At 30.6% G+C, this 24,136-nt stretch overlaps 1 protein-coding gene across 8 annotated transcripts; it reads right to left on the reverse strand.

Moving 5' to 3' along the window:
* Positions 1 to 5,527: 5,527 nt before the first annotated feature.
* On the reverse strand, positions 5,528 to 15,380 carry LOC129318468 (superoxide dismutase [Fe] 3, chloroplastic). 8 transcript variants are annotated; one of them, XM_054963244.1, is made up of 10 exons: positions 15,154 to 15,380; positions 10,743 to 10,843; positions 10,371 to 10,480; positions 9,421 to 9,501; positions 8,509 to 8,700; positions 7,671 to 7,842; positions 6,800 to 6,873; positions 6,692 to 6,718; positions 6,583 to 6,606; positions 5,528 to 6,055 (listed from the first exon to the last, which is right to left on the reverse strand). In XM_054963244.1, the coding sequence occupies exons 2-10, from the start codon at positions 10,813 to 10,815 to the stop codon at positions 5,930 to 5,932; spliced, it is 879 nt and encodes a 292-aa protein (XP_054819219.1). In that variant the 5' UTR covers positions 10,816 to 10,843; positions 15,154 to 15,380; the 3' UTR covers positions 5,528 to 5,929. The 8 variants fall into 8 exon arrangements, 5 of the variants coding, with proteins under 5 accessions (XP_054819219.1, XP_054819220.1, XP_054819222.1 ...); XM_054963245.1 differs by lacking the exon at positions 15,154 to 15,380 and adding an exon at positions 11,166 to 11,271; XM_054963247.1 differs by lacking the exon at positions 10,743 to 10,843.
* Between the last annotated feature and the right edge of the window lie 8,756 nt (positions 15,381 to 24,136).

The following is a 24,136-nucleotide window of genomic DNA, read 5'->3' on the forward strand; positions in this document are numbered from 1 at the left end:
GCTATTGCATTTAACATGTTCTTTCCCTATTCAACACAAATTCAAAGAGAGGGTATGTAAATTACGTCGCAGTAGAAATTGTGAGTCTGTTTGATTGGAGGGTAATGGAGAGATTGAACTGGAGATTCTAATAAATTTTTATTTTAAAAGAAATTGAGAAGTGGGGTTAAAATGATCTTTTAATTAATTTTACCTACTGTTTTAATTTGCATATTTTTATTAAAATTTTATAACCTCATTTATCTATTTTTTAGAATTTTTTAAAATATACTCCCCTTCATTATTATCCAATAAAATAGGGAGTAAGAATAGTTTTGAAATGTTCTGACGATTTTTGAAAAATCAAGACGGGTAAACTAACTGATTTTATAAAATTTTCTCAATATACGTGATTTGGTTAAAAATTTCTAAAATATAAACATATCAAAACCATGCTATTCTCAAGTGATGACCCACGTGGTCTATCTTAAATTTTGTACAATACATGTCTCACTTTAGGTTTTAAAGTATATAGTATATTGAATAGTATAATCAATAAAAAAATATACATATGCACACCCCGTTAATATCAATAATAAGAATTTAGTTCTTAAAATTTAAAATTTATCAGTCAAGTCTTTAAAATTTCATAACCATACAAAATTAGTCATATGGTGTGAAGGGAAATAACAAAATAAGGACCTATTATATATGATTATGAAAATTTAAGGATTTTGTTGCAAAGTTAATGACTTGATTATCTCTCCTTAATTCCAAAGAGATGGTTAAATCATTAAATTTGTTTGAAAATAAAAAAATCTTTTAATTTTACCCCTATTTAAATGAAAAATTTTAAATTTGTATTACATCCCCTTTCATAATTAATAATTTTAAATAAAGGTAATATTGAGAAAATGTAATTAACACTCATTAAGTATCTTATATCAAGGATAATAAAATTATTCTAAAAGCGCCCTATAATAAAGACTAGAGGAGTGTATATCTAGTGCTACTCTAGTTTTTTTTATAAGTCACTTTCAACGTGTTTTATTAATATCAAGGAAAATCTTAAAATTCATTAATTCTATCTTAAAATTTAATAAATTTTTAACTTTGTCTCTATTAAATATACACATTTTAATAATATATATTTCTCTTTTCAACATTAAATGAAGGGTAAAAAAAGTTTATAATAAAAATTTAATGATATTGACTTATAAATAAGATTAAAATAATTTTTTTTCTTTCTACCCTATAAATAGGACAAGAGAGAGTATTGTCAAAGGAAAGTAATATTTACCATGACATGCAGATGTGGCAAGAAGGACCAAAAAGACAGCTGATATGAAGGAAACTTGTTTCAGTTTTTTTTTTCTCAGAATTTATGGAAAATATATGCCAAACTAGGAGAAGTAATTGTGCTTTCTGCAATATTGGCTCGGCTCATCTTGTACATATTTATAGTGAAAAAATATAACTGTAAGTTTTCTTTTTTGGTTTGTTTTGGAAAGTGAATAATGAATGAAGATTTAGCTTTGACGAAAAAATTTATTTACAAAGTATTAAAATAATTATAATAGCATTTAATGCAACAGATTTTGCTATATTTTGAAAATCTACATATTGGGACAGAAAAATCCTACAAAATTAATTCTTTAACTTTTTGAAATTAAAATAACAAAGCAAAGGAAACATACTCCATATGGTTTTCTAGATTCTGAATTGTGTTTAGAAATTGGTAGATTGAATAGTCACATGCAACCAAACAACTTGATTGGGAAAAATTTACTTTATGCGTGATTCCAAAAAAAAAAAATTACTTCTTGCAATTTTATTTTTCTAAAGTTGTTGTTTAGAAAAAGTTAATATGTTAAAATAAAAGAGTCATTTTAAAAACTCACTTGCCCCAAGGTTTTTTTTTTTTTTGGTTCACCACTTGCCCCATTTTTTTACTTTAACATATTTGCTTTTTACACTTCATCTAATTTTGAATAGAATATTAGGATTATAGAGAGACAACTATACAGATGAAAAGAGTGATACACTCTGAAATTAATTTTACATAATAAAAAAGTTTTTTTGGCCAACAATTTTAAATCAATTTATAAACAGTATAATTGTTGCCTTTCTTTCTTTCTTTCTTTCTTTCTTCTTCTTCTTCATTTTTTTTAGCCCTTTCCCGCTCTTTTTTTTTTTATTTTTTTCAAGTTTATGTAGACATGGAAGGTGTTTGGATACCACATCTAATCTCTTGATTGATTGATAAAAGTTTAAATGAGTTGAGCATAAGAAACTCACCAAAGCTAAGACATACTTCTAACACATCCAAAAATCTCGTTAAATAATACATTCTTTAAAAATTTTACGTGAATAAAAAGATTATTTTGAGCTTTGAAAGTCCATCCACAAGTCTTAAAAATTATGTAAAAGTCATAAATAAGAGTTGTTTTTACTGTTAACTTAGTAAATATTCTTTTAACTTTTGAAAAGCAAACACGCATGATCCATCATATTAAGGTATTGAAAACTAAATTAATCATTAAGCTGATTGAGACAATAATTTAATGGTTAGTGATCTAACTAGAGGTCAATCTAAAATTAGATTGATCATAATTAAAATAACATATTTAAATTTAAAGATACAAAAGTATTCATATTTAATTATGAAAAAACAGTAACATTCTAATAAAGAAGTCCTTATACATGTCTTATACAAATAACATCTTATACATGTCTTATACAAATAACATCTTATACATGCCTTATATAAATATTAATTACAAGTTTATAAAAATAATAAAATACAACAACATTAAAAATATTAATTAAGGAATTTGGATTTGATTTACGGTTTAATATTTAGAAAAGGAGAGAGAGAAAGAAAAGAAAAAAAAATCATAAAAGTATGCAGGTTAACCTATTATCCTATTCTGGCTGACGAGGTTGAAGTTTGAGTTGATCAATTCGATACCTATTTGGTTCAACTCATTAACAGGACTGGGCAGGTAACCTGTTCATCGAGTTACCAGTTCAATCAACCAATCTGATTTTGTTTTTTATAAAAAAAATGATAATAAAATTTCTCTGAAATATATAAATAATAATTTAATTTTTTAAAATGTCATAATTTTCTTAAAGTTTCTTGTGACTTTTCTGTCATTAATAAATTTATATAAATTACTAAATTGTCCTTGTTGAAAATAAAGGATTCACAAGTTTTGTTTAAATATTTACAACTTTTCTTCTTATATTCGCAACAATACAACAGCAAATCACTTTGCATGTTAAATTTCTCATTTGCTATTGCATTGTTGCGAATATAAGAAGAAAAGTTGTGAATATTTAAAAAAAACTTGTGAATCCTTTATTTTTAACAAGGATAATTTGATAATTTATATAAATTCATCAATGACAGAAAAGTTTCTAAAAATTTTAAGAAAATTATGACATTTTAAGGGATTAAATTATCATTTATATATTTTAAAAAAATTTTATTGTCACCTTTCCTTCTTTATACCATGTACTAGACCCCGGGGGAGGTAAACATGCCTCAACATTGATGTAGCATTTTCAATCTTGTTTTTAAGAAAAGTTTTTCATATTCTTTTTTTTTTCCAAAAAAAATTCTTCATACACACACTCAGGAAAAAAATCTATTAGATCATCCATTTCACATGAAAAACATCTGGTTTATTTTTCCTTTTCTGTAAGTGCCCGTTTGAATTTTTAATTAAATATAATTGATTATAAAAATAATTAATTAATATAATTTATTTTAATTATAATTAATTATATTATAATGTAATCTGTTTGAATACTAAAATTAATTTTAGTTATTTAAATTATCATAAAAGATATTACTTTTTAAAATTAAATTATTGATAAAGTTGTATTTAATATTATTAATTTTGTTCAACTTTATTTTAGAAGTAAAATATATTATTTAACAATAAAATTAAATTTATAAGTAACCTTCTGGAGCTTATTTCAAAAAATGATTTTGGTTCAATAATTAATTATTGACTTTTTTTTGCTGTTTGGCTATTTTTTCTTCAATAATCAATTATTTAGGCCTCAAAATCAATTAATATGATAATCCAAACAGGCTCTAAATCTTTCAACCAATAGACACAAATGACTCTTTTGATGCCTAGGATTCAATCCCATGCTTAGATGAGCATGGAATGATCATATTTTCACGATTTTGTTAATAAGTCATTTATAACATATTTTATTAAAATTAAAAATATTAAAATTTATTAATTCTATTTAAAAATATAATGAGCTTTTAATTTTGTCCTTATTCACAAAGGAAAGAGTGAGGAATCTAAATGAATTTTCAATAATACACACCAACATTTAATGAAAGAGGATAAAAAAAAAAAAAACTTGTGATAAAAATTAATAACATACCTCATAATTAGGGGGGATCATCTCTACCTACCTTACAAATAGAACCAGAATTAGTATAAATTTAGATTGTCTAAATTAAAATTAAATGGTTTGAATTTATTACATTCTATTTATGAAATTTTAAGCTTTTACCACAATCAAAATAAAAATGTTAAATAATAATTTGGCTCTTAAATTATAAGTTCATGAGCGTTTGAGATCTTAAATTTATTTTTTAATTAATAGTCTTTCTTAACTTTTAAAAATAATACAATATAATCTATATCAAAAATTAACTTTAACTATTAGTTGATTAAAAAATGACAAAAAAAAAACTAAAAAAACCACAGAAAAGGACCAAAAAATGACAAAAAGAATCCAAAAATTACAAAAAGGATTAAAAATATTTTATTAAAAAGACAAAAAAATTATAGAAAGAATCCAAAAATTATAAAAAAGGATTAAGAATATTTTATTAGTTCCTTTCTATAATTTTTAAAGTCTTTTTTATCATTTTATGATCTTCTAAAAGTTAAAATTAACTTTTATTAATGATAGAATTATATTACACTATTTTTAAAAGTTATAAAAAAATATTGTATAAAATATGAGTTTAAAATTACAAATGCTTCTGAATCTATAGTTTGAAGGATATATTACTATTTAATCCAAAATAAAATATAGAGTAAAAATAATTTAAATATTTTGTTCCAATGAATCTTCTAATGGTCATTGTACAAAAAATTTACGTTAAAGCTTAAAAAATATAAATAAAAATTAAAAATTTTTAAATCTCAAATTTCACATTTTATCTCAGTGATATATGAGCACACCATCCAAATCCAGGCTCATAGTTGAAAGCAGAGACACGAAGACCATTTTTCACTCTTGCAATCTTCTCTTTTTTTCTTCATTTCATTTCTTTCCATCCTCTACATACCAAATTACAGAAGTTTGAAAAAAAGGAGGAGGAAAAATACAATCATTAATCCTTAAAAGGTTATCAAGTTTTACTTTTAATCCTTGTAGTTGGTTTTCAATATTTTTAATTTTTATAATCTCCATAATTTAACATCATTGGGGACTTAAAGAACAAATGCCACCCAATCTTGATAAAACTATAGGGATTGAAAATATTGAAAAAAACTACAAAGACTAAAAATAAAATCTGATGAAATTATAAGGACTAATGATTATATTTTTTTAAACAAGAACAAACAAAAATTAGAAGAGTGGCATAAATTTAGAGGTTAAATATAATCCAACATACTACACTTAATTCCTTTTCTCTCTAGTAAAGGTTTGAACTACTTGTTTGCCTCCTGCTTCTGTATACGCTCAAAATCTCCCCAGATGCCAACTTGTCTGCAATCCCACATTAATATACCAAAACTGGATAAACAAAAAGAAGCATCATGTGGGGGCTCTGCGGGCTCTGCAACACCACAATCATGTTTCTACTTAAATAATGACCTTAACTTATCCAAACCTAAGAAGTCCTTCATTTCAAACTCAAAGCTTCCCAAACATGCTCAAATCAACTACCACTTGAACCATTTCATGCAACAGGAATTTCAGGCTCTCCCAAGTTCACGAAAGCCTCGGCTCGCGCCAAGCGCCCCATTGCGGCATCCCAAGAGACAAGGTGATCCATGAAGACATTCACATACTTTGCTCTGTCATTCTGTCCAACAGGTTACACAAGCATTGTAAGGAAGATATCTTCAAAGGAAAGTAAGGCACAAGTATACATTAAAAATAAAACTAGATACGGGTCCTCTGAGCATCGCACATAGCCTTTAATATGAACCTGTAGTGTCATAACTGTATTGTTCAGATTTGAGAAAAAGAGCTCAAGTGAATTTAACATGTATCATAAATAAGTAACTTCTTCCATATAAGAAATGACCAAAATAAAAGTTTATAGTCAATTTAGTTACAGTTTTAAAACTAAGTGAACTTTTGTCCTTAGGTGAAAATTGAAAACCGAGGAATGACAAAAAGGATATGAAGAATGAAGATACATGATGAATGGTAATGCAAATTTAAAAGAGGTAACAAAAATTGATGAATGTTGTTGATCGACTTGGGCCAAGCCCAACTTGACCATAAATGAGATGGACTAGAATTCATCATATAGGGTTAAGTATGCGCATGGGCTGGTCAAGCCCACGTGTAGCTCCTCCACCAGGCATGAATATTGCAACGTACCTTGTAATCCAGATAATATGCATGCTGCAGAGAAGGAAGCAAAGTCAGCTCATGATGGCTACAAATCACAAAATGAGTGAGAGAGAGAGAGAGAGAGAGAGGAGTATACCTCCCACAAATCCAAATTGATTATGGGCTGCACGAGAGAAAGATTATCAACTCTGATACTAATAATATCAACTCAAACAAGTGATGGAGGGAAGTAAAATTGACTTACTATGTCATCCCACACAACTGGGCAAATGGCATTAGATGTTTTCAGGATTTCGAGTCGTCTCTCTTCTCTCTTCACTGAAACAACCATGCCATAAAGATTAGAAAAATTCATCAGCATAAAGCAAAATACTTGACAATAGAGGTGCATTTAACATGCTATAATTCTTGGCACAATTTAATTTTGGATTATAAGTTTCAAGAGGTACTGATGATTTAGGAGGCATTTGAATGGTGAATATCTTAATTTTCCAGGACTTGGAAATTCTCAACATCTGCTTTTGGGGAATCATAGACACTGACATGGACATTGAACATGGCACAGACATGGACATGCTGACATATCTGAAATATCTAAATATAATTTAATTATTTTGTGTCCAGCAAGACTGTTCTACATCTATCGAACATGTATGTGGCTCCGTTTTCAGGCGTCTGTGCTATGTGCTTGAGATATATTTAAAAAAAAAAAGTATTTACTCCTATATTATTTAGAGCATTAGACAACACTGAATTTAAACTTTCATATTCATTAAGCATGTTGAACATTAATTTTCTTACATAGAAAATAGCGTCTTAAGGAAAATGTGGTTCAAAAAAATAGACTGGTCAAGAGATATAAAGAAATAAGGAAAAGTCCAGTAGGTTTCAGAAATAGTTACTTGTCGTACATCCAAAATAAAAGGATATATGTAGTACTGTGTGGCTATATTAGTTTAGTATAGATATTATAAATTTTAAGAAGAAGGATATAATAATAATATTTCAATAATATAAATTTTGTTTGGCTTCCTCCTTCTCTCTCTTTTCTCCCCGAACGTACTACACACACACATTCTTTTTGAGAAGAAGCAGTCAATTTGGAGGGGACTTACAAACAAGCCAAACCCAGCCAGAGCCAAACAATGTGAGGGCAGCTTCAATGAACTTCTCTCTACAATTTGTAAATGAACCGAAATCCTTTTCAATCTGTTGAAGGAGACCTAGTCTGGGCATCTCACCCCCTCCTGGTTGCATAGATTCCCAAAAGAAGTCATGATTCCAAACCTGCGTATGAAGGCCCCACGTAAGTTTCACGTCTTAATGACACTAATCCTAGATAAGACATTGTAATAGCTGCCTCAGTCATAATTTCCTCACTAGATATTGTGGAAAGTAAATAAGGTTTCTTTTGTTTATTGTCGATGAGATGAACAAGATAGGATATTGATACACGGGAATGAGGAATCGTAAGGTAATTGGGGGAATTATGGGTAAAAGTGTAGTTTGGAAATTTAATTATATTCTCCATAAATAGGGCCAGCAGATATGTATTCCCCATCTAGTGAATTATATTTTACTTTCTTAGCCTATTTTCTCCTTTTATGAGTATCAGATATGCTAACAGATATATCAGAAAATGGAGCGAAAACAAATTCATTACGTTGATGTGAGGGAGAAGTTCTCTCTTACAAGTCCACGTAACAATCACAGCCTTGTAATTAAAGAGAATTTTAAAATAAGACCAAAAGGGAGATATCTTCTTTAGAAATGTAAACTCATACAGTCCTACGGCAATTAAAAAAGAATTTGGCTAAAATACATTGAATCAAATTTCAATAAGCTCATAAAGCTATGTACAACAATAACAAGCCTTATCCCACTAGGTGGGGATAAGCCTCAAACAGCTTAAAAAATTCATCAAAGCCAATATACTAAATGTAATATAAGTACCTCGGCTGTATTGTTGAATTCTGGCAAGGGATTTCCATTGTTGTATGTTTCTTTGACAAGTTCATCCATGGTATAGCCATATAGTATGTCATCCTTCTCCAATTGCTCATTCAAACTTTCCACAAAGTTCCGATGAATTTCCCCCCAGTGTACATCAATTGTTCTTTTACTCATATATGGCTCTAATGCATCCTAAGAACATTGAAGCCGCAAAGTAAATGAACAAGTCAGAATTGATTGATCAATTGTTTGTACAAGGTTGAATTTGATATTTGCAAATAATTGGTTGATTGAGCAGATAATGCATGATTGGGAGAAGAACTAGCTTGTTTGTCGAAAGGTGTTGCCTGAAGATGAATATAAGTCAGGTCACATTTAAGTTTTTATCGTCATTCAAACACCTAAAAGGCAGCAAAATAATGATGATGTTGATGATGATAAAATCACTTACAAGACAGGGGAAAAAGTGAACACGAACAAAACTCAAACCAAAATAACAACCATAACCCAAACAAGAAAACACCTCGCCTAAACATATCAAATTTCATATTATTAATATGGTAGTCAAAGAAAAGAAATATTACGCAGGTTGATTAAGTTTTGATGTTCAGAATGAGTGCAAACAAACAGTGGAAAATAAGGAGAGAGAGAGAGAGACAATGCATAGAAGAGTGGGAGAAAAAAATAAGCGGAGAGAAAGTTGGAGATAGTTATCTAAAATAATAATTTTCTAACCAAATAAAGACACTTCTACTTTGGGTAAACTATTAACGCCTCAGCCAACAAATCATGTGTAAAATGAAAGCATATGCTCATTGTAGTGCCAGTTGATGCATGCGCCAGCACAATATAACTATCTTCGTACATGTACATGCACAAACAAGATTTAAATAACTGTGATTATTCACTCACAAGTTTATAGGGAGGGGTCTTTAAGCCATAAAATGCAGTGACTTTTGAAGATCTTGGAGATATGTCAAACCTTCTTTTTGCCTGTGTTCGTAATGTAAAATGGAAATAAATAAGCACAAGCTAGATAGGAAGTTGCCACAAGGATGATTCTCTCATAACATATGACATAAAGATAATTTTATTGATATAACAGTAGTCCAGAGCAAATGCAGAAAACCACTTTGCTCAGTCAACTACCATTGCAGTAAATCCTCAAGGAGTAATTTCATTTTCAAGGAAAGATTAATATGGTCTCCCAATATTAAAAAATTTCCATGTGCACTAGTCAACTAGCGACCAACATTAACCACTGTTCTCAAAGCAAATGCTTATTGGTAACTTATTCTCCTTCAATGATAAAATAACAACAATTTTTGATTTCAATAATTGTAGAAATTCCATAACAGAAATCCTGCCCATGAAAATAAATTTTCACTTCTAAATCCTAATTTCTTAGGGTTACCCAACAACTTAAATTTCTATGACATGAAACAATTTTACATGCATTGTCATGCAAAACATAAAGATTGCTTCACACTATATACAACAACAACCAACCTTATTCCACTAGGTGGGGTAAGCTAGATGTATTGAAAGACACCATTGTGCTCAATCATTAACCAAGCTTTTAGGAATATTGCTAACCAAGAGATCTTGTTCAACAACTTCACACTACATCTTAAAAAAAAAAAAAACTAAAAATGGCTGAATTACTATTGTATTCTTTGAAAAAAATACACAAAACTCCATTTACCAATACTAGTCAAAAGACAACTATGAAACATGAGAACTAAATACTGACGATATACATTTAGTGCAATAATTGTCCGTAGCTTTAAGGTAAAGCAAGTTGAATAACATGAAAGGACAATAAGTTAACCAAAGAATGAATATCAGTAACTGAGATTTACCCCGTAGAGAAGCTGTGGAGCTTTGAACGGACTGAAGAAATCTGATGGAATGAAATGAGATATTGTTGGAAAAGAATTACAGCAATAGGAAGCCATAGCCGCTTTGTTCCCTGGCATTTAAATAAGTTTATCAGATCATTGATTAATGATTATTTGTGCTACACAAAGAAACCACATTAATGCTGAAAAATGAATGAAATGTAACTTTGATCAAATTATCACTTTTCCGCATTCACTCTGATGCAATTTTCAAAATTTCAATAGATGAGGATACATAACAAAGGAATAGACAGCTAGGGAAGGCCAAAACAGTGGCATAAATTTTGAAAATTTCAGATATCTTGAAGTTTCAAAAATAATAGAAGCACAAACCTCTACCAATTTCCATTGTGGTTGAGTCAGTTTGACAAATATGCAATTTCCCTGTCCCCGGGTTGAACAGCATTTATGGTTTATATTCCAACCCGCACAATCTAAGAGGTTTAAAAATCAAGAATAAAATTGAAAAAAATATCAAAATCCAAAAAGTCAAAGGATTGGTGATCTAAATCATGGTCCTAACGAAACTAGCACCTAACAGGTTAATCATATATAGATTTAAGCAACCACTTATCCAGTTGATTGTTCCCAATCTAGAAATACTTTTACCAGAAATTTTTAAATTATAAATATCCTACTAGTCTTATTTTCCATCCCCTCTTCCTATAAGATTACAATAGCATATAGTATGACTTCTAAAATTCCTCACACTACTGTTAACAAATTTCCTTGAAAAAATAGAAAGGATTATACAACCTTCTCACAAGTCTGCAATGACACAGGCCTACACAGCTCTAGCTTCTTCAAAAACTCTGAACTCAGTTTATGTCTCAATCCAACTATACCCCAGAACTTTTGCAATACCTCCTTCAGTCATTTTCCTCCTCAAGTTAGTAGCATCCTCCCAACTACCACCTTCAGAGTAAACCTTTCCTAGCAGTACATAACCTGCCTCATTTTCTGGAAATAACTGAAGTAACCTCCCAGCAGCCCATTCCCCTAATGCTCTATTTTCGTATATCCTACAACCGCTGATTAAGGTTCTCCAAATAGCTGGCCAAGTAGGAAATGGCATCGCTTCGATCACACATTTAGCATCTTCAAGGTAACCATTTCTTGAGAGCATATCAACTAAACAACCATAAATTTCAGGAGATGGTCTCAAGCCATAATCTAAACCCATTGATTCAAAGAGGGAACAGCCTAGATTGATAAGACCATTATGACTGCAAGCTGATATCAACGAGATGAATGTAGCTTGGCTAGGATGTATATTAGCTGATTTCATCATCTCAAAGATATCCATAGCTTTGACAACAAGACCTTGGTGTGCATAAGCCATGATCATGGTGTTATATATAACAACATCACGCAATTTGAAAGACTGGTCAAAAGCCACTCTTGCATCCTCTATGTCTGAGCATTTTGCATAGGCATCTACTAGAGCACTTGCAACAAATGGATACACACAACATCCCAATTTTATAACTAAAGCATGAAAACATTTCACTTGTCGATAAGCTGCAATATTAGCACAACTATTTAAAATGCTGGCCAAAATAAAATCATCAGGCCTTTCACCAGCTTTCATAAGCAGTTGTAAAAAATTGATAGCTTCATGATTAAGGCCTTGGTGAGCCAGTGAAGAAATCATGGTTCCCCAAGAAATTAAATCTAATTTCTCAGGTTCACTGAAAAACTTGTAGCAATCATCATCTAGTAGCCCAAACGAACTATAACATTTAATTAATGAACCGCAAACATAGTTATGAGAATGGAATCCGGATTTGAGGAGGTCACAATGAAGTTGTCTGCCAATCTCTTGGTTTTCAGATCTGCAACAAGCTTCTAGAGTGTTTGAGTAGGTGTATTCATCTGCTTCAAAACCCAATTCTCGTAGATTATTTAAGTTTTTAATTCCTTCTTCGTAAAAACCATTTATAATACATCCAGAAATTAATTCATTCCAAGTATTTACGTTAATAAAAGATGCAGTGCAAAATGCAGTGTATGCCATATCCATTTTCCCACATTTAGAGAACATACTGATTGCTGAATTTATGATGCTGACTTCATCAAATAATCCAACACGTAAGGAAACACAATAGAACTGAAGCCCAAGGTTGAGATTATGCAACTCTCCGCATTTTCTAAGCAACACTGTAAAAGTGACATTATTAGGTTCCCCACCTATTATCATTAGATTATGATATAAAGTAACAAGCTCTCTTGCATTTCCATCCTGAGAAAAGCCTGAAAATACAGTGTTCCATGTGATAATGTCTTTCTCTTGAATCCGATTAAAAACCCTCAAAGCAGAGTCCTCATCACCATTTTTAAAATACACATCCATAAGAGCATTCATTATGGAAGTAATACTTTCCACTTTACTTTGAATAATAAATCCATGAATTTGTTTTACGCATTGCAAAGTTCCCATACTTGAACATCCCCTAAGAGCACTTACAAAGGTATACATGTCCATTTTCAAACCTGCATATGGCATCAATGTCAGCAACTGCAAGGCTTTAAAGTCACGTTTACATTTGATATATCCTCCAATCATAGAATTCCAACAACCAGCATCTAGGTTTTTCACACAATGAAAAACCAGTTCAGCAGATTCAATATCCTTTAACTCAACATACATGTTAAGAATTGATGTGCTTACAAATGGATTCTGCTCCACCCCAATTTTCAAAGCAGAACAGTGAATGGCTACAACAAGTGTGTGCCCTCCCAGACTAGCACATGCCTTCATCACACTGCCAAGAGCAAACTCATTTGGCTTCATCCCAGCTCGTAACATTTCCAGATAAATTTTTAAACCTAATTCAAAATCACTATTTTGAATTGCACCTGAAATCATTATAGTCCATGACACCAGATTCTTTTCATCCATTTCCTCAAACACCTTACAGCCATTGGACAAAGCTCCAACTTTGAAATACGTCTTAATCAGATTATTCTGTGAGAAAATGTCATTAGAAAACCCCAACTTGATGACATGAGAATGGATTTGAGCACCAAGAGAACATGATTTCAAGTCTTCAGAAAGCGAAAGTGCAGTTGCAATCACAATTTGATCTCTTTTCTCTAGGAGATCAGAGAATGAAAAGAAGGATTTTCCCCTATGAATTTGGAATCTTTTTAAGAATGGATGCAGCTCACAAGGTCCATAAGCAAGGGAGAACAAACATCTTGTCTTTGCAGTAATAAGATCATGTCCTAGCCTTCCCATTAATTTCAACACAAAGCTCTGTCCAATCATGCAGACAGCTTTGTAGCATCTAGGAAAATGGTGCTGAATTATTTCTGTTAAAATCAACCATATTATGTTCAATGTCACTCACAATGTAAATCCCATCTTCAATCAGCTATGGCAGGTATACTGGATGGAGTGTAATGATCAAGCAAAATGATAGTATATGATAAACCATCTTCCACACTGGACTTCAAATCCTACCATGTGTTATTGTTAAGAAACATAAGACCGGAATCCTCTAAAAGAATCTAACCCAACTTATGTCTAAAATGTTTAAAGGTAGTTCAAAACAGAAAAGACAAAATTTGACAAACAAGGGCACAACTCTGAGCACAAAATCCATCCTGACGCAAACATGAACAGCCAATGATGTATGAACATATAATAACATGAAGCCATGCATTATTCAAAGGGAAGAACTTTGACATTGAGTAAATACACAATTTGGCCTCTGAAAAATATAACTCCTATCATTTTATTCGTTGAATTTATAACTCTACAAGATTAATCCTCAAAGTTTGTAACTCCTGCACCAACTTGACTAAGGACAAAAGTTAACAAGGTTATTGTTTCAGGGACCTACTTACTTACTGTAGGTACTTTCAACAAACCAAAAGCAAGCATCAAAGACCCAATAGGACTTGGACTTAGAAAAGCAGACACAATTTAGCAACAATCCAAATCTCAAATTTAGAAGATTTTAATGGAGGGGAGGGATTTTAATATTACCTTATCTAGTTCAAGAGGGGAGAGAGGGAAAATAATAATTCATGGACAATTAACTTTTATCTCCAGGAATCAGATGTGAAATCACAAAAAATGTCAGAAAAGCAGAGGAAAAAGAGGGTGTGTGATGCACTGTCATTATAGAAAAGCAAGTAATGATCCATTGAAGCACAGATTTCATGTGAGATTCTTCTACTTTTTATTAAAACAATCACATACACATTACATAGGACTTGGACTTAGAAAGAAGAACCGTAGAATCACATTTTCATATTGCAGAGATCTACATAGCTATAATTTTTTCAAGTAATCTCAGATGCTTTGCAACAAGATATACACAAATCAGATTCATAGCATTTCTACAAATGATATTTATTTTCTCTCATGAAATCTGGAAAAACAAAAATATTTTTTTCTTTTTTTTTTTTGGGTGTTTGGACAGAACTAGTAATTTATAATATAAATGCTGTGAATTAGAATTTAAAGAATCAATGTGGACCAAGCTTTCCTTATATGAACTTATATGAACTAAACCCATTGCATGAGAAAATCAAATTCTTTCCTTATATATAATACCAGTCGAACACCACGCAAGAACAGAAAAAATTTTCTTCCAGCCACAAACAACTGTTCAGCAGCACTACCATTATTCAACTATAACCAGAGAAATTGCATAGCGAACAATGATAATGCAAGAATGAGAGCAGCAACAGTAGAGGAGAAAAACAGAACAGATGGGGGCGGCGACGAAACCTGAAGGAAAACGGCGACGGCGAGAAATGGACGGCAGGTGACGGCAAGCTCTATCGGCAATGAACAATGAAGCAACGATTTTCCCTATCGGCAAGCTCTATAAGGCTCTCTTGAAGCTAAGAGGGTAGTGAAGTATGCTCTGAATTCAGAAATTGAGAAAATATCTTGAAAACGAGTGAGGTGTTGGGGGCTTTGTGTATTGCTCGGCGCTCCGTTCAAAGCGAAGGTTGATGACGTTGGGCTTGAAGAGGGAGAAAGGATAAATACTGCTAAATAGTAACAGTATTATTATTTTTTATTATGAAAAATAAAAAATATATCTAATTCTCTTACCTTTTTTGTTTAATTTATAGGACAAAATTTTGATTTTTTTTAAGAATAGTTTGTTTCCATTAATCAGATGAATTAAAATTGAGAAGTATTTAATATTTTTAAAAAAATCTATGTTTTTTTTTTTGGCAAAATGGGTGTAAGTTTAAGACATGAATTAGTTAAGCTAGTTTAATTGGTAGGTGAGAATTAGATAATTTCATCATGTAAAAAGAAATGGAGGATTGGAGGGAATAAATAGTAAAAATACTTAGTATTTTTATTTTATATTTTAAATACAGTGATTTGGTAGAGTTTTATATTAATTATATTAACATTAATTATTAAAAAATTATGTGATTTTATATTTAAAGTGTTTATTTTCAATTAAATCAAGATATTTAGATTATTTATATATTATTTATTCTACAACAAACTATTATTATTAATATTATTAATATATTAAAATTCATTTGTTTTAATTTAATTAGATATAATTATATTAAGTATAGAAAACTGAAATACCCAAGTCAAGTTCTTTTTTTTATATAGTATTCTTTTTTAATATTTAAAAACAATACAATGTGATCATTATAGTTAACAAAGTTAACTTTTACAAACAATTAATATAAACAATTAGAGAAAATGCCTCCAAAATTATACAATAAGCACCATACAAAAAAAATTAATATTAATTAAGTTTATTAAATTGCAAGAGATTAATGTTATTCCTTACCTATATAAAAGACTAAAATACAATTTTATCCAACCACTTTTGACTAACTATTGGGTGGTTATCAGATCATTATTATGGTCAACAACATCCGTAAATAACTAAAAGAATGTTATATTTGTTTTAATAATATCTTATTTAAATATGGATAAATAAACAAATTACTTTTGAACTTTAAATTTAGTAGCACTGTAGGCCATAATTTTATTTACCGTACAAATTATTCTCTTAACTTTTAAAAATGATGCAATCTATCTATTATTGTTAATAAAAGTTAATTTTGACTATTAATTGATTAAAAAATGACAAGAAGGGATTTCAAAAATAAAAAAATTTCTTATCCGTCTCTATACTATTTTGGGTCCTTGTTTCTAATTTTTGAATCTTTTATTATAATTTTTGAGATCATTTTATATCATTTTTTGGTCAATTAATGATTAATTAAAGTTAACTTTCATTAACAATAAAAGCTAGATTGCACTGTTTTTTAAAGTTGAAAGAATAATTTATATAATAAATAAGTTTAAAATTTATAGTGCTACTTGACCTAAAATTTAGAGGGTAATTTCCTCATTTACCTTTTAAATATTAATATTTCTATATAATAATTTAAATATTATATTATTTACAAATCTTCATACAATTTATAAGTCAACTTTTAAGATATATAAATTTTTCAAAAATTACAACTTAACTAATGTGTATATATGATGTATAAGTGAATGCATTTTTTATATTAGGGTAAATTTTTTGAAAGAGTACTTGCAAATTTTAGATGAAAATTTATAATTTTTTTTTGCCAACAATAAAAATTTATGATTGATCACGCTACTTTAATTTAGAACTCAATTAGTGTGAAAAATATATTCATATATAAATCTTGAATACACTAATTAAGTTGCTAATTTTTAGATGGTAGTTTATAAAATTTTTAGAAGGATTTATAATAAATAATAATATTTAAACCATTAAATATTAAACTATTAATATATTAAGAAGATATGTTTAAAACAATATATTATTTTAAATTACATACCAATCTTGCTGCCAATAATGATGATCCAATAATCACCAAGTTGCTGGCCAAAATGATGTTTTGGATTTTCACATGAGTAAAAAATATTTTTTAATATTTATTTGTATTTTAGAAGACTTAAGCAATAATATTTTAATAAGGTATTATTATTTTCTGGGGATTTTTCTATAATTTTAAGATATTTTTTTAATTTTTTAATTCACTAATAGTCAAAATTAAATTAATTTTTATTAATGATAAGAGTATCATTACACGATTTTTAAATATTGATTAAAAAATAGAAAAAAAAGCATTTAGGTAATTTTTTATTTATTTATTTTGGGTTGAAAAGAATAGAATTGAATCGCTAGAAGCTTTATAAAATTACTTGAAAAATCTTCTTTAAAAAAAAATGGAGTGAAATGATTTGAGATAGCCTTTCAAACTATCTTGAACTATCAAACACTCTATTTTTTTTAATATATAAATAATATTATAGCAAAATTATTTTAATCTTTCCTCCTTTTTTTTTTTTGGCCTCAACTAATCCTCCTCACATTCCACTCTATAAACAGCCTTAAATATATTGAACTTCGATTTAGTTCGACTAACATAACCTTATATTGCGCGTAAATCGTTTTGTTATTCTCCCATCGTGTTAGATACTTTCTCTTTCAATGTATCTGCATGGTGCAGTAGGCAGCCAAACTTCTTCACTTCAAAACCTTTATTCAATTAAATTTAAATAACAACCAGCATCAAAATTGTACAAACTTCAATTTAATAAACAAAAATAAAAAAAAATCATTAACGTAGTTTTCACTTTCATCAGCAATGCACCAGATAAACAAGGAACAAATTATCTTCATTTCTTGCTCATCAGGCAACCATGTCTGTAAACTCTGGTTAAAACAACGTGATAAAAAAGAATCTAACAATCACACAAAATCTAGTCATGAATATTGGGCAATGGGAAAAGTCAACATATTCTATTGTTTTCCAAAATCTTGAAGGCTCAATCAACTAAAACAATCTGCAACATGAGCCACTACATCAAGAAATCAATGTCTTGATTCCTCTCTTTAAGACAGCATTAGAAAAAAAAAAGGGGGACTTAATGCTACTCTAGTATTCACTGTTCACCAGGCATTGTCTTGATAATATCAGAATCACCTGAAAACATCAAATGATCAAACAATTAGGAAAAGACAAGCCAAAAATTGCCTTACAAATCTGAAGATGTTTCCTTGAAGAATGTAATAGATACCAGGATCGACAATGCTGAGACAGCAAACCCGGAAATATTTGCGGCAAGCTGTGCCCAAATCAACGTTGTCTGATGAACAAGAAATCATTTGTTATAGGGCTTTAACACAAGAAATATTAAAGAATCACAAAAGACCAACATGCTTATGACCATCGAAAAAATCCTATCCGATATTTCTTCCCATTTGAAAAGACACATTCAACAATTGCTCATTGATTCAAAGAGAAATAAGAAACAAGACATGCATCTATCATTCTATCGATCGGTAAAACATTTTTTGGGTCTGTCACGAGTAGTTCCACGTAAGCACCACACTGCGAAAATGGTTAATTGATCAACAACAGAGAAATAGAAAAAAAATTAAGGGGTAGAACTTAGGTGCAGGTTCTTAGATATTTGGTAACAGGGTTTCCAATAGAATAATGACATGTGGAGGGGTTTTCATCTTATAAGGAGACAATAATATGGTGTTAAGAAGCATACATATTGTTACGTTCTATCAAAAAACAATAGCAAACACAAACTGACCAAAATCGTTCCTAGATTCATCTGCTTAAGCTAAACAGATGTTTGCACAACCTCATGAAGCAATACGTGCTTCCAACAGCGAGTTTGCAAAAACTACTCCAACATTGAAGTCAAAGAAAGGACCTTGACATGGTCCTGTCTTGTATGTTAAGTCTAAAAAAGTATATTATATGTCGGTTCAAGTATCACTAATCAGAAATATTATTCTCGGGTCAGGGGCCTCCAATGTGTCCTTTTTTAATACCCTTTATAATGCCCTAACGTTCCAATTTCATTTTTTATTTTTCTTTGGATCATTAGCTTTTATATAAAATAAGAAACATTTAGATATCTTGATGTCCCAAAATGATGAAGATTTATATTTTTTATGATTTTTTAAAGAAAAATATCACAAATACACCCTTTTATATTTGAAAAATGATAAAAAATACAAATCTTCACCATTTTGGGACATCAAGATATCCAAATATCTCTCATTTTATGTAGAAGTCAATAATATAAAAAAAATTAAAAACGTAATTGGGACGTTAGGACATCATAAGAGACATTAGAGAAGGACATATTAAAGGCCTCTAGCTTATTATTCTGTAGGGTCAAAAGCATCCAATATAAAAAACGACCAAGACGGAGGGTGACCTGAGTTAAATAAACAGACTTAGCTGTGGGGAGCCTAGGGTTTGCTACCACTGTGATGAGTAACAGATTTTTTTCCTTTCGCCAAGATGATCTACAGATCAAGAATTATGACGCGGTAAATAATAATAATAGTTGTAATAGTATTTTTTTATACAGATAATAGTAGTAGTAATAATTACATCTCTTTTTATACTATATTTGAGTCCAATTTTCTTGATGCTTTAGAAAAATCTTATTGCGCTGGCTTAAAAAAAAAAAAAAAGAGGAAAAATCTTAATTAAAGTTGTATTTTCTTCAAAAAAAAGATAATTTATCTTTGGTGACTTTACCTTCGTAACTTTTATTTATTTATTTATATATTATTATAATTTTATAAGGAAAGTATTATTTTCCAATTAAGAGATGATTTTAAGGGTTTTTTTTAACAAAAGACTACAAAATACAAAATAATGATAAATTAGGTCATGTTATAGTACAAAATATTCATACACCCATTAATATGATTTTAAGGTTGATCACTTGAATCTCACTTGCGAAGCTAACGTCAGTGGGTCGCCTCATGAGGATATAAACGTGTCAAATCTGAATTGAAAAAAACTTAAATTTAAGATTTTAAAGTCATCTATTGGATATTAATGGTTGAATTTAATAAGGAATAATTATCCAAATCTTGACCCCAAAATAAATTTATATTATGATATATTACTTTGATCTTATTTATAAAGTGTTTTACAAAAACAAAAAACAATTATAATTACAAGATGTTAAACAAAAAGATAAAAGAATCACTTCAAAGAAAATTATCTTTAATATAAAGATATTTATGAACAATTAAAAGATCTTTCAACTTTAACTTTTATCCTTTAATTTAAAAAAGTATTTGCATAAATAAAAAAAAATTGGCTCGTCATCTTTCTTGAGTTAACAAAAGTATAATTGAAAAGTTGGAATTTTTCAAAGGGAAACTATCACTTAAAGACCACTATAGAATGTTTATATTAGTCTAGAATTGTAAGATTATGAAAATTTACTATAATCCCTTAGTCCTTAGCTGGAATTAATTTTTTATGTGAAATGACTGGATTACCCCTAAAATTTAAAATAATAAAAAAGTCATCCCTTGTCACTAGCGTCGACCACTGAACTGCCGCTGGATGTAACGCCTCACTCCACTAAGCACATTTAATAAATCAAGCTCATGGTAATTGAGGAATTAGCTCCGAAGAGTGATTACCAGGTTTAATCCAAAAGAGAAAGGAATCCCAAGTTTTCTAAATAGAAATAAGTTTAGATCGAGCAAAACCTTTCATATCAGAGTCAAAATAAGTTTCGGAAACATGAGATACCTCAAAGGGGTGAAAGAAGTTGAAAACGGTTGAAAACAAATTTTGTATTGAAATACAGAGCAATGCACCATGACGAACGCACTTTGCGCCGTGCATGTTGCTCTTTATGCCACGCGTCGCGGCATGTTACACGAATTTTGCACTGGTTCTTTTGTCAAAATGATAGCAGAATTAGGGAACTTCCGACTTGCCCTGATTCTCCATTTGATGTCCGAATGATATGATCTAGGTATTTACGGAAAGCTGTTTTCCTGTACTAACTAATGGCATGGGTTTTGCTTCCAAAACAAGTCACATTAGGAAGTTGGACACCTAAACACATTTTAACAACTTTTTAATACTTTTACATAAAGTGGGTGTCTAAAACCCTCAACAAGTGCCAAAAGCCTTTTCCTAACACCTGGACAATGTTCAATAAACCTAGGACTATCAGTGCAACACGTCACAAGCATCGAAATATCATTATAACAAAAATTCACTCCTCAACCCTAATTTAATAAAAACAAAGGGGGAGGTAAATTAGCATTGCATTTAACTCAAATCATTCAAAACATGTTTAAATCTTTACTTTTACACTTGCACTAGTATTTTGGCCCTATAAACATATATATGACAACTTACACAAAGGCTAAGGGCCTAAAATATAATTCTAACATTTTCAACAATCAAAATAGTGCAAGTGAGATAATATGCATCCTAGAATTGACAAACATATGCTATTAAACCACTACATCAAAACTAGGGGCATACGAGAAGGAATGTACTAATTCCTCGCCTCTTTAGTCTTCTCCCTCTCAACACCAAAGCTAGAGCCTAAAAAGTATTAAATAAGAGGGGTGAGTCTAACCACTCAGTAACCAAGGTTAAACCTACCCTATGCAGTTATATATCAATTATAAAACAATTTCACGCATAACGAGATCAAATTTATAAAACATTTTTCCATATATCACATTTTATCATTTATCACTCTATAGCTTATTTACCCACATAACTAGGTACATTGTCGTCATATTTTCAGATATGTGACAAGAGCCATACTCTAGTGACCTGCCACCACTTAGCACGTGTGACACGTCATATATTTATTTAGGCAATGATCAACAAACCTTATATCCTCCTTATTTCCTCAGACTGAAATTGTGGGCTATAACATTGATTAGGGCTCTGTCCGTGTAACTGGACTACCTAAGCTCACTAATTGTGAGGTGTGACCTGACTAAAGATCACAAGATTCACTCCCAAACCACGGATTTCTCTATTCTCGAATCCCTGGGGTGTCTCATACCCTAGGCTATTCTCCTCACTGAACTGGTGGAGATAGTTAAGTTTTAGTCCCTCGACAAACTATGGGACAGTCTCTCGATAAACAGTGGGACAAGTCTATAACCCCCGTGCACCGGAGGGCATCCTAATTACCATATGAATTTTCTCTACTCTCAAATCTCTAAGCGAACTCTTGCCACTGATCATGCCATAAACCATACTCACTTGTTCTCACTTTTCACTTTCAGATACTCACCATTACAACAATCATGTTGGGCTCACGACCTTGCGCTACCCAAGTTTGTATTCTCATCTTTTTCTCAAAATTCATTTCTTATTAACACAAAACTATTTTTACACATCACTACATTCATTTCTCAAAAATATAGGCATATTCATAATACAATCCTTTTAACTTTGCACTTGCATTTTTCAAGCCCAAAAATAGCTTTTTCATGCACTCAAAGAAGCTAATATATAGTTCTTACTTAAACAACCAATCCCATGCATGTAAGCATTTACAATTTCACATTCACAACCAACTAACATATAACTACTCAAAGTAGATTTTTCTCTTGGTTACCTCAAACCTTTGAGAGGTCAAAAGTTTACCCCTCAATTAATTAGCCTTCAAGCTTACATTTGCACTCCAATAGGTGACCAAGAGCCAAAGCTACAATCAGTCAATTTGAATTCCATCAACATAACAAACAATTGAACCCTCCATCTTTATTCCTAAACTATCCAACATTTATTTTATAAGAGGTGGAGCCTAACCATTGAGTTTAATAATTACCTTTAGCTCCCAATAGCATTAATAAGCCATTAAATCCCCATTAATGGCATCACAAACTTCCAACCACCCATAATAAACGGGATTTTCGGGTATTTATGGTGCCCAACAACCCAAAACATCAAAACTCATCATATCAAGGTTTGAATACTCTAATCTATCCTTATTAACTCCATTTGAGTCAACAAATTTGGACCCACAATCTATATGGATCGAATTTTCACTTCCACTATCAAACCCTAACCATAAACTCATAAATGTGGAAGAAAAGGGGAGATTAATGGGTATGATACTTACCTTGGGTGTTTGTAGCCTTCAAAATACTCTCAAAGTGATCCCTAAGCAAACCCTAGTAGAGCATTAGCACGCCTCTCTTTTCTCTCTTTTCTCTCTTTTCTCTTCTTTCTTTTTCTATCTCAATTCGCGTATGATAAAGTGCAGAAAATGACCATGAGCCGCGACGCACGCACAACGCGCCGCGGCACATGGCATAAAGAGGTCCTCCCTCGCTCAGAAATGGCTGTGCACCGTGACGGACGATCTATACGCCGTGACGTGTGGCACAGCAACTTCAACTCTTCTTTTTCTCCTCCTTTCGATGCCCGAGTGGCCTACCTCAATGCCGGACCCACAACTAGGGTTGAAAAAGTATCAAACATGATTATTAGACCTCTTTGGCCACACACCACTTCAATTTACTTAATTACCCTAATTAGGTTTAATTAATCAAGGAATTAAAACTCGGGATGTTACACTGAAGACCCTTCCAACAACAAGGTCATTGGAGCCCTGATTGCTGATGACACTTGTATTCACATATAATTTGTAAAGGTGGTTGGAGCATTTGAAATTAATAAAAATTTATTTGAACTTTAATAAGTTAGAAAATCGGATAAGATGAGCATAATTGTACATGTTAATCCTTCATTAACAAGTATCCATTTGTGATTTAACGATTCAAAATTAATAATAATTTATTCAAGTTTTAACAAGTCAAAAAAATGGGATATCATGGACATAATTATGCGTGTTAATCATTTATCAACAATTACCCACACTAGTTGTTACATAAAAAAAGTATCCATTCGAT

The sequence above is a fragment of the Prosopis cineraria genome, unplaced genomic scaffold (genome assembly GCF_029017545.1).
Source record: "Prosopis cineraria cultivar Desert tree isolate PC_DT_omini unplaced genomic scaffold, ASM2901754v1 PC8, whole genome shotgun sequence".
Taxonomy (NCBI): Eukaryota; Viridiplantae; Streptophyta; class Magnoliopsida; order Fabales; family Fabaceae; genus Prosopis; species Prosopis cineraria.

Bases quoted from the DNA above. Each gene is read 5' to 3' on its own strand.
- LOC129318468 (XM_054963244.1), bottom strand. From the start codon at position 10,815: ATGCTGTTCAACCCGGGGACAGGGAAATTGCATATTTGTCAAACTGAC. The intron at 7,843-8,508 runs GTACTTATATTA...CTTCATACGCAG, and splicing joins AATTCAACAATACAGCCGAG to GTTTGGAATCATGACTTCTT. The intron at 6,874-7,670 runs GTAAGTCCCCTC...TGGTTGTTTCAG, and splicing joins TGGCTGGGTTTGGCTTGTTT to TGAAGAGAGAAGAGAGACGA.